This window comes from Thunnus thynnus, chromosome 19, assembly GCF_963924715.1.
Source record: "Thunnus thynnus chromosome 19, fThuThy2.1, whole genome shotgun sequence".
NCBI classification, from domain to species: domain Eukaryota; kingdom Metazoa; phylum Chordata; class Actinopteri; order Scombriformes; family Scombridae; genus Thunnus; species Thunnus thynnus.
The window spans coordinates 14,610,493-14,622,676 of NC_089535.1; the positions used below are offsets into that span (position 1 = coordinate 14,610,493).

The window sequence follows — 12,184 nt, forward strand, 5'->3', positions numbered from 1 at the left end:
TTGTTTATGATTTATACTATGTTTTCTATCACATTAAGTTCATGAGGAAAATCTGGTTTTGTGAATTAAATAAAATAACTGAAAGGATGGTGTAAAACTTAAGATTATAACTTAACTTAAGATTATAAAATTAAGCTAAAACAATTATGTGATATTATTTGATTTCCTTACTTAATGATATAATATAATAAATCTTTAACATCTACCAGTCTTTTTAATGACCACTCTGAATGTCATTTCCTTCTATCTCTTACGTAAATGACCAAGAATGACGTTTATACAAAAAGTCATGTTGACAGACGGCTTTAGTTTCCTTCTAGCAGCATCACCTTAATGAAATTATAATCTGCGCGCTGAATCACTTGCTCAAGTAGCCAAAGCTCTCCTTTCTGAGTCAGAGCCATCTGTTAAATGAAGCAGCACATATTTGCTCTCTATTAAGTTAAGCATCAGTGATCATCATAGGGGGCAGGCTGAATTAACCTTCCTATTACCTTGAAGCTAACTCCTTTTATAGCTCACTATTTCAACACAGGTAGGGATCACTTACACTTTCTCTTTAATATCATACAGTTGAAATAAACATTGTCGCTGGCAGTTTTGTAATTATTTTAACTAAAAATGAACAATAATTTGAATTAACCAGGTCTTAATCAAACAATTACAAATTAAGCAGTAAGGAATTTTTTAATAACACAGGAACATTACAACAGACGCATGTTAGCAGACAGATTACAAAGAACAAGGAGTTGCTGAATTTGCTTGTTGAAACTTCAGAGATAAGAGTCCCTGTTAGCAGAAAGAACTAGTACGGCTTGTAATGGTCAGGAGAGCTCTCTTCTATGGTTCATTACCTCGAAATCTGCAGCATACAGTAAGACTGCAATAACAGTGAGAAGGTGAGGGGTTTAGTGGTTGGTTTAAGTCTCAGGGTAATCGGTTAGACAGACAGTACAGATGTTTTGTTGATTTAAGACAGTGAGACATCTGCCAATGGAGTTACGGCAAGATTTATAGGAGCGCACTGCAGCAGACTTTCATATGGGTTTTATTATTTGTTATCAGTGGACATAAATTATCCGTAAAGCCTTATCGTACTCAGAGTTTAGCATATGATAGTGAAATGTAATGCTTGTTTCCAATGTGGACTTGTCAATACTGTGCCACAGGATGTAATTAAATCAGGGGAAAACAGGGACATCATCTCATCTACAAGAATGTTTTACAGTAAAAAGGCTGGAATTTGGGCTTACTTCAATTTTTGACAGTTACTGTGGCTAAAAAACACTTTTTGGGTGCCTTCCTCCTGTGGTGGAGGTGAGGTGGAATGTAGAGTCCATCTCAGTTAAGTTTGATAGCTTAGGACACCTGTCAATCAGGCAAATATGCTCACAAACATACCCCTTTTGATGTTATAATATTTTCTTGTGGCAAAAGTAACACAATTTACAACAGGTTACGTGTTAGAAGGAGCAAAATTGGCAAACCCAACAAAACTTTGGCTTTATAGTCAAGAGAGAAGTCAGTTGTACCCCGTTGACTTCAATATCATCAAGGATATTTTTTCCTAATTTACCCAATAAAATTGGGAAATTAAGATATTTTGTCTTCATACCCTTTATTATTCTTTAATTTATGCTTAATTTTCACAATTCAATGTAGTATGGGAAAATACATGTCTCACAACTCTTCACAGAATCTTTCTTCTAAGAAATGCTTTGTCAGATTGACTCTTACGCAACCAGACTATCTAATCTTTGTCTTCCCAAACATCTGATAAGCAGAGGTTCATTTTTAATCAGGCACAGGGGTCCAAATTTATGAAATTATTATTCTCATGAAGTCATTTAGAGCATATTTAAAGGAGCTTTAATTTAGTGTGACTTTTATATTTATGTTTGTATATTATTTATGTAAAGGTAATCAATAAGCCAACTAGGCTTTTTCCTCTCCCCGTACATTGATTTTTTTCTTGTTTGATTTTAACCTGTGCAAATAAATAAACTCAAAGAATATTTTTGATCCACTGAAGGAACTGCATCTAGAGGCTTTTCAGCATTAGCTTCAGCATTTACTCACAGAGGTTGCTCCATGGATATACGTAACAGATTGTTTACTCCAGTTAAATGACCATGATGCACAATTTCTATTTGGCACATCAAGTAACCCAGTGCCTTAACATATTTAGCATCAAAATCATTCATGAATTACATTTGACTGGTTCAGTAACTTTTGAACTTTGAATTACTGCACTACCATGCTTTCTTGACCTGCAGACTGTTTTTTTTTTTTTACCATTGTACCGATCAAGTGTAGCAGTTTGTATTCAGCAGCATTAATGAATACAGTGTCCACCAACTGGCTTGTGGTCTAAATGTTTTGCAGTGAATCCATATGTATGAAGATGTGTGGGCTCAAAGAGATGCAAAGATACTGTAGGCTGGTGTTTCCTTCAGGCTCCTGGCCTTCCCACTGGACCACAGTGGTTTGTAGATCCTGTCAGAGCAGCAACCAGGGCACGGACAGGCTGGCAGTGAAAGAGAGAGAGAGAGGAGAAACTATGGTCGGATAATAAAATGTGTTGATAAGAATGCACCAAAGATGGTAGAGCTGGGGGCTGCAAAGCCTTGGATAGCTGAGCCTGGCTGAGTGGAGAGGAGTCCATCAAATTATTTTGTAATTCCTTAACGTGGGTCAGAGGATCCAGCAGGGGATTCTCTGGCACCTGCACACAGAGACAAGTCAAAGACCCGAGAGCAATGAGTTTTGTCTGTGAAAGGTATGAGATGAGGCGAAGAAGTGAACAGATGGCAGGGTAGCCAGACAGGGAGCATGAACTGTTTGATATAATTAAATTTTGATGTGCCGAAAGTAAAGATTTTGGAAAGCCATGTGTAAAATTGCACACTGCTTTGGGGCATGCAGATTAGAAGTACCTGTCATAAATGCCACTTCCCGGACTTTGCTCATGTTGCTGCGGGACAGTCGGAGCTGCAGCTTTTAAATATTAAAGTACAAACAGGCAGAGAGCCAAAATTAGGATCAATATTATCTATTATATTATATTTTTTTTTCAGTTAAGTTTCTAAATTTAGCACATGATCAAAGATCAAGAGAATCACCTGATTTTTTAAAAAAGGAAATAAATATACTTTTTTGTGACTAATTTTTTTTTATTGATTTAGACTTTAACTTTTGACTTTGCTTTTTCTAGTCATATAAGCTATGAAATCCATAAGAAGACCAGAAACTGATGTTATGGAAGCTGCCATTGTTAATGACAAGTCTGCTTGAGAAACAACCTGCATAGTATTAAAATTCTACACAACTTCATCGCAAGCTACAACATTAAAAATCTTGATTAAGTTGTGTGAAAACCTGTCTGAGCATCACAAGAACACTATTTGTTACATATTTCTTATATATGAAGTGTAATATATCCTTCAGGTGTTTCTGTGTCTCTTTTTTAATGTCCAATTAATGACTTTCTTTCTTTCACTCCTCTGTTGGCTTTTCTTTCTACTTCTCTTTGCTGCTGCAGATGTTTGATGGATAAGGGTTTTGTGAGGACTGGGAAGTGGTTCTTCAAGCCACATGAACTGGAAGAAAAGTCTTTGGGCAACAGGTAAGTAAAATGTCCAACACACACACACACTTCATAATATTTAGTAACTGTATCTTTGTGACTGAGCGTTTGGCTGTGAGAGATACACAGCACATGTGAATGACCGTGTGTGTGTGTGTGCATGTCGAAGAGTGACACAGCTAGGTAGGTGGTGTGAATGGCTTTCATGTGATTCAGTATTTGTCCTCTCCTTGATGTTCTAACTGCTGGCTCATGGTGTGAGACTATTAAAAACTAGGACAGTGAATGCTAGCGAGAGGTGAGAGCTGAGCTTAGTCGAGCTCTCGCGGCTTTGGGCAGTTGTGTATGTGTGACATTGTCACACTGTATAACTGTGTAGGCAATGTGAGAGACAGACTGAAACAGAGTAAAAAGAGGGTTGGGTGTGATGACAGAACTTGTTGATTCAGCCATTAAAGTCCCCTTTCACAGCTCAGTCTGCCCACTTCAGCTTCTCCTGCTGGTGAGAATGACACATTCCTTACATCTCTAAAATAGCGGTGCTCAAATGCAAAGTGTTTGAGTAAATGGCTCCAAGGAAACCACTTAGCTGTCAAATGGCTCATTTTAGAAGTCTGTTTGAATATCGCTTAGAGGCAGCGAAAATCATTCTTTCTTTTATTTCTATTTACTTTGTAACTTTTGAACCGGAAAGCTGTAAATTGTATTTTCATTCAAATGTGGTGCAAATTAAGAGATTCACCGGAAACCTACGATCTAGAAAGTTGCTGACACATACGCAGTCTGCTGTGATGTGCTGTAGCAAACTCAGGTTTAGCTGTTCAGAGCAGGTTGAAATCCCTCAGTGAGTCACACTGCATGACATCTCAACAGAATGTGTGCGTCACTTACATTTCATACATATAGTGTTCGGAGAAATGCTTCGAGCAAGCCTGATGTTATTGTGATTTTTTTTTTTTTTTTTTTTTTACCTGAAAGCACTCTCATGGTGCAATATGCGGTACATAAATCTGAATAAATTACTGGTACAAGACATGCTTCCATACAGGGCTCACTGAATGGTTTGATGAGAGGAAAGGAATGTTTTATGGCCTTCACAGTCACCAGATGTCAACCCAACTGAACATCTGTAGAGATTTTGGAGACAAAGAACACCATGTGAGGGGATATCTTTTTCAGGAATGGTGTCCAATAGAGTTTGAGAACAGCTTCAGTCCAACTTGATGAGCATTGACGCTGTTCTCGTGGCTCATGCTGGTCCAACACTTTTTTATTTTTTTCCTGAAATTTGTCAACCATAATATAAATTATAATTTGCATCCATATTTATGTTTGTGAAGTTTGTGTTTATTGTTGTCTAGAGCTGAAACAAATTGATCGACAGAAAATTAATCGCCAACTATTTTGAAAATTGATTGATCGTTTTAAGTCATTTTTTAAGAAAAAAAATGTTCAAAATCTCTGATTCCAGCTTCTCAAATGTGAATATTTTCTGGTTAATTTAGTCTTCTATTAGAGCAAACAAATTATTTTTGGGTTATAGACTGTTTGTCGGGACAAAATAAGACATTTGGGGACGTCATCTTGGGCTTTGGGAAACAGTTACTTAGAAAAGAATAATGACCAAAACACATGTTACCACCAAATATGACATTAAAAGCTACCAAATAGAAAATAAACCTAGAGTCAATGAAAGATCTGATAACAGAGCTGATGTAAACCGAGGAGGGAGGAGAGGGACGCATAGTGAAAAAAAGTGGCTCAAGAAAAGTGGTGATAGGAAGTAAGAAGGTGTGAAGACACTGCCCTGTGTGTGTTTGCATACCGCATTCATGCAAATATATGTTGAATATGGAGGTTCTCTTTCTGAAATGACGCTCAGTGTTTGGTTGTGTGCTAAGATTCACATGTGAATGTGTGTGTGTGTGTGTGTGTGTGTGTGTGTGTTTGTTTCTTTTGTACATCATGTAATTCCTCTTCAGTTTGACAGCTCTGTATGAATATGTTGTCAGCTGGCACGCCCCCTGCTGAGCCAATCCTGACTTCTTCTGTCTTTGAATTATTGAACATCCTGGAAGGAGAGGCAGAGAAGGAGGAGTGAAATATTATTGAACCCTGAGACACAAACAAATAGAAATCTTATGTCAATGCCTGCACTACTTGTACATTTCATACTTGTGCTCTGCTGCTGTCGCGTGTGTCACGCTCTCTAAGTGAACCGTGACACTTCTTCTTTCCACATTTCTCCACTGCCGGCTTCCAGCACACATGCAAACATGTGTTGCCCTCACATACGCACACACGTCATCATCCCTTGTTCTCAGAATAGCAGTGTTGCCCCCAAATTGACAGTGTGAGCCCGAGGAACCCTCTGCAGATCCCTGGCCATCAGTGTTTTCATGCCACGAGGGGGTATTGCTCAGTTGGGCATACTCTGACCTCCTGCCTCAGCTGTAACCAGCTCCTTTGTCTCTTCTGCTCTTCCACGCTCTGCTTTTTATCCCCAACAGGGGGCGCTTCAGTGCTCATATCATATGCCATGCCCCCTCGCTCGTGCCAACTCCTGCTCCTTGGCGCTGCTGCCTTTGTCAGGCTTATCTGGTGTTTATCTCGTATGTGTCCCCAGGGCATGGCGAGAATTGGCACATCCAGGAGAAAATTCCCAAACCTCCTCTGCCCCCCCCACCCCCCGCCCCCCCCAACACTCCTGCTCTCTTTGTGTCTGAATGGTAGGAAAGCACTCTGGGTTGGCAATGGATTGCATCAGACGCTGAGGGGAGCAAGAGAAAGAGAGAGTTACATGGATACAGAGGACAGGGAGGAGGCTCAGTGTGTGTAATGGGGTGGTGGGGATCAGAGAAGGTGGGGGGTCGTAAATTAATCATTACTATAGACGGCTGAATGGATGTATTGGAGTCTGTCCCTCTCATTAGTTCAGTCAATTCTACGCGTGCCAAGTACAGTACACAGTATATTTGTTAATCTCGGAGCTTTAATTTGCATTAATGGCTGTACACTCATGCATAAATAATGTTCGTATTTTACAGCATAACAAAGATGTCCTCTGGTACTTGACCATGAAACAGAAACAAGTTGTATTGCCTGTTAAAGCTACTTTCTCCTCTCCTCTCCTCTCCTCTCCTCTCCTCTCCTCTCCTCTCCTCTCCTCTCCTCTCCTCTCCTCTCCTCTCTTCTCCTCTCCTCTCCTCTCCTCTCCTCTCTTCTCCTCTCCTCTCCTCTCCTCTCCTCTCCTCTCCTCTCCTCTCCTCTCCTCTCCTCTCTTCTCCTCTCCTCTCCTCTCCTCTCTTCTCCTCTCCTCTCCTCTCCTCTCCTCTCCTCTCCTCTCCAGGGACCAATGACATTGAGATATTAGCCATCTCCTAGGCAACAGACATTTGGTGTTAGGCCACATCTCAAGGTCACAGGAATCTCCAGAAATAAAAACAAAAACAAAAACAAAATATATATATAAATATATAAACATGCCCTCTTGTCTCACCCTGTTCCTCTGACCTCCGCATTACTGATACTCAAAGCACCAGGGATGCACCAAGATAGTTTGTTTACTGTTCTTTTTGTTTTAGTAATAAGATGTCATACAATTTTAAAACAAAATGGATATATGCAAGTAAGGAAGGAAGCCTTTCACTCAAAACTAATCACAAACATCAGGCTGACAAGATGAAACAGCAAGAATGACAAGCAAGTAAAAAAAAACAAAAACGAAAAAAAGAAAAAATTGCCTACTGACCTAATTTTTCTCATACTGGTATGTTTGGCTAAATCTTTCCCTTGGTGCTTCCAAGGACTTCCCTTCAACGTTACTACAGCTCCCAGTTGCGCAGAGTGATAGAAAGAAAGTCACATTCCTCTCCCTTATTTAGCATCTTCATTCAATCACAGTGTGATATGATGTGTGCAACATGGTTAAACTTGTCTGATGGTAATTAAAAGTGCAAAATATCTGATGGGTGTCTGGTCTGGTCTTATGATCTCTCATTGGTTGACTCAGGGGTCAGCTGATTATTTAACTGCTTACAAAGGTGACTGACAAGGAAAATGGCCCCTTGAGTGGCTGATTGATGGAAACTTGCAGACTGACAGGCAGAGTAGATGAATGAGGTTTAATTAGTAAATGAAAGGTGGATTGGTGGACTGACCAAAGTGCTACTTGTGAAAAACACACCAATAAAAGTCAAACAGTTTGGATTAGAGCATTTGAATATAGAAAGTGTTTGTTATCAGTGAGTTAAAGGAGGAATCTAGCACCATGAGGAAGAAGACATCTTCATTGTTCTCCTCATTATTTGTCTGCCTTCGGTACTTTTTTGGGGGGGAATCCACCACTTCTGCATACTTTAAGATATAGAGCACATTTAGGACATTTATGATGAAATGAAAGTCAATGAAAGGAACATTCAAACTTTCAAAACTCTTCCTACTTCCCCATGCATTTCATTCGAAAACTTACTAACTAAACTAACTCAGGCACTTAAGTGATTTGTTTGGTCTGAACCACGAGGACCACACTCCTGTGGCTGAAACATGTTGGCTCGTACAATAAAATTTAGCCATGTTGCAGATGTTCCTGGAATTCCTTGAATTCCAGAGAAGGCGTGTTCAGGTGGAGGGTCATTTCTGTCTTTATAGTTGTGACATTCGTTTTTTTTTTTCTTCTTCCTTCTGTGTAAGGTCAAACTGAAATGTACAGCATGCGTCTGTAGGAAGAACATAACAATAGAAACCACAACACCACTTCTGCAGTCATTGACTATAACTGTAACTGTGTATGTTATTATCATACAAATGTGCTACAGTTGAGGAGTGAAAAGGCTTTTTATAGAGAACTCACTGTATTTAAATACTGCAGCTCAGGTTTATTCAGTGGCTCATTGATTAACTACATGCACTGTGACTCATAAAAATATTATATGTAATGTGCTGGAGAGAAATGAGACGATATCTGATGTGTTTTTTGCAATTAATAATGTTGTGAAATCTATTTATCTCATCTATTTATTTTGCACTTTTAAGACAAAATTTCAGGAGAGTCATGCCTTCATTCATAAGCACCCTTGTTAAATATTTGGTTTACTGAACTATTTGCATTTTCCCCTTTGAAACTTGTTGTTCTACATGTGTATCAGGCCTCCCCTGAGACAAAAAGCAGAGAACACGTAATGAGCTATCCCCCAGATTTCTAATATTACCAGGTAAGCCCACTGAGAGTGAGAGAGAGAGAAAAAAGACACATAGATCAATAGAGAGGACGATGATACATCACAGCAACAGCCTACCAACATATCCTTTTCCTCTTTTTTAATTAGGACCACAGATATGAAGGTAAAAAGCCTGTGGTAGCTGGCATTGATGTTGGTACTGAGGTTTGAGACTTTTTCACTTGGCAGCATCTGTGTGGGAATAGCCCAGTGACAAAGTATTCTAAGTCATTTTCTGCAATTTTTCATGACTAACAGTAAATTGAATTTTCAGCTGCAAACTACTTATATTTTTCTGCATCTTGTGCCTATAGAAAGGGCAATGAGTATGCACGGTTTGTGTCCTTGAGCATGGCATCGTTTCATTGTGAATCCATATAAGTAGTTGGAGCGGTGTTTGAGCACAAACATTGTGATAGCAACACCGGCCAAAGCCACCCACAGGGGGCCACTGAATAATACATCAAGCTGACTGCATCCCCCTTATGTTCGTGTTAATAGTGGTGTGTATGTGTGTATTAAGTGTGAATGAAGGAGCATATGCACACACCTGCATAACACTGAGCGTATTATGCATATTTGGTAGATTGGCAGGATTTGTTTGAATGGAATAATTATTGTGTCAGTGCAGTGGAAGGACTTTTGGAGCATGTGTGTACATGCTGCTCACAAGAGCTTACAAGAGGATAAACATCCTGTACATTGGTCCACGTATATACCAGAGCAGCGGTGATTCCAAGAGATATTTTGCGATCGTGTAGGAAAGGTCAGGCTACTAGAGTGCAGGAGACATCTCATAATTGTGGTGGCAGTCAAAGAATTTGACGTACAGATTGAGGAGATCGGAGAGAATATAAGAAAATCTGATCATCTCTGTTTATGACTTTAATGATATCTAAGCACAACAAGCAGTTATCACATCATGGGCTTTCAATGCCTGCAACAGTGGAAACAGAAGCTCTGTGTGTCTTGCACACAGTTGTTTTACTGTTTATTGTTTTCTATCTCCTTTAATCTGAGAACCATTTTCTGTTTTTATCTTTTTTTCCCTCTGGGTTAGACATGAGCATCATCCCGACAACCAAGATAACCGTTGTTATGTTGTGTGCATGTGATTGTACACACAGATGTGTGTGTGTCAAGTCCATGATGCATGTCGGACATTAACCAGAGCCCCTGCTGGCAGGCTGGCTGGCTGGCTGGTAGCGCTGTGATGAGGTGAAAAGACACATGTTGTCACACGAATGAGTCCATTTTCCTCATTTCTTGTCAGTGGAATTCAAACATGCATGAGACGTATACATATGTGTTCACATGTTATTATAATAACTAGGTTTATGTGTGTACATTTGTGTCTTCCTCTGCATGCACACACTTACACAAATGCTTGTAGGCAGTGGCACATTTGCACACATGCGATAGCCTAGATTTAACTGAATTTATGCTGTTAACTCACACACGTACTATATGAAGCCAAATGAGATAGACATGCATGCACATTTTCCACACGAGGACAGTACGTGATGTGTCTGTGGGTGGGTGCTTCTCCTGCTCGACATTCCCTGATTGATTTCACCATAAAATTGTGCTCAGTAGCCACCCATTAAAACTCTGATCTCATCGATATGTGTGCAGCAATTGCAGTGCGTGGCACTGAATTATTCACCTCCTCCTCTTTCTCTCACTCTCGTTCTGCTCTCACTCCTCATTTTATACTGTATCTTTCTTTCCTTGTCCTCCATATTTCCTCCCTACCTTCCTATCTTCCCTCTTCGTGTCAGTCTGATTCATGCGTTTGCTTAATTTTTCTACCTCTAGTGCTCACTCTCTCTCTCCCTCTTCCACCATTCCTGTCTTTCTTTCTACTCTGTTCTTCCTCCTCTCTTTCTCTTCACTCTCACTTCTTTTTCACAGCCCCCTACTCACTCCCCTTTCTTTCTCTCCGTCTCCTCTCTCCATCTCTCTCCAGTACTGTCAGCCCTGAGGCAAGTCTCAGCCATCACTCCTCTTCATTTATTAATACCTGTACTCATACAGCCCAGCATACACAGCTGCCTCACATCTCTGTCCACTGTTCCCACACACACACACATACACACACGCATGCGCGCGCTTTGCCGACTGCACAAATGTCCCCGAGGATGCAAGAAGCCCTGTGTGTCCACACACTCACACCCGCTTACTGTGCAGGAAAATGCCCTTTGTAAAAGGACAGGGAGCATCAATCTCCCAGCTGTGTCAGCCTACAGTTTGATGCTCTTTTTGTAGTTCTGCTCATTCCTGCACATTATTGCAGTTATAATAATGTAATAGATTGAGAGTCATAATTAGTTCTTACAATATTAAACATCTGTAATCATTTTCACCAGGAGCTTTGCTTTATAACAACATATATATATCAGGTAGAATTAACTGACAGTACAAAGGTGAACAACGCCTTATCAGCACACTGTAATTCCAGCTGAAATATCAAACATATCCAGCCACTAACTCTGTTGCTACGTGTCTGATTATAAGATGGAGAACATGAGATAAAGATACAAAGGGAGCAGAGTTGATTTCCAACAGTAATTCCCTGCTCTTTGGTCGGAGTTGCCGTTTTATGAGGGGTTTTGAGGAAGTCGTATTTTTGTACACGCATCAGTCCCGATCAGTGTGCACACACACCTCATAAAAATATTTAATAACAATATAAACAGAATTATCACCATGAGAAGGAAATAAAATTGAATGGATGCTTCATTTCCCGGCCTTATTTAATCTGTGGAGGTCTGTTACATTATGATTGTAGTGCAGGCAGGCAGAACAGGAAGTGTGACATAGTGAAATATATCAAATCAATCAGTCAATCAGTCAATCAGCCAATTAGAAAAAACCTTAAAAAAAAGTTGTTTGTCTTAGGCACCCTGAATCACATTTATTTATGATTTAAGAATAAAGAATTAAACACAGTCAGAAGATAATTTGAGCATGTGGTAATCCTAAAGTTCCTTAAATGTAAATATTTGTTGTTCATGCACATGCGCATGACAGTTAACTGTACTCCTGTTTCCACTGAGCTTCCCCATGCAGCTATATATAGCTCCTCATATGGTGTAATGATGCACTGAGGACAATGTTGGAGGGCAGTGACATTGAAAGCATTTCGACTCATGTACTGTGGAGATGTGAATTGTGGAGATGACGGAATAGTGCTTGCGAGAGTGTGTGTGCGTGCTTGTACTATAAGTGTGAAGGCGACATGCTCCTGTGCCTGTTTGTTGCATGCATATGTATGCCGCTGCTCTTCCTCCTGTGATTGTGCAGAACTGTGTTCAAACCACCTGCTGTTATGATGGTATGTTTTTCCTCAAGGAGCATCAGGGATGTTTATGAAGCA

At 39.9% G+C, this 12,184-nt stretch overlaps 1 protein-coding gene across 5 annotated transcripts in view; it reads left to right on the top strand.

The window, feature by feature from the left end:
- Window positions 1-12,184, top strand: part of LOC137170365 (mediator of RNA polymerase II transcription subunit 13-like) — an 81,091-nt gene that overhangs the window by 49,821 nt on the left and 19,086 nt on the right. For all 5 annotated transcript variants that reach the window (XM_067573679.1, XM_067573681.1, XM_067573680.1 and 2 more), the window contains exon 4: window positions 3,542-3,625. In XM_067573679.1, coding sequence (XP_067429780.1) covers window positions 3,542-3,625 — 84 coding nt within the window. The remainder of the gene's footprint in view (window positions 1-3,541; window positions 3,626-12,184) is intronic.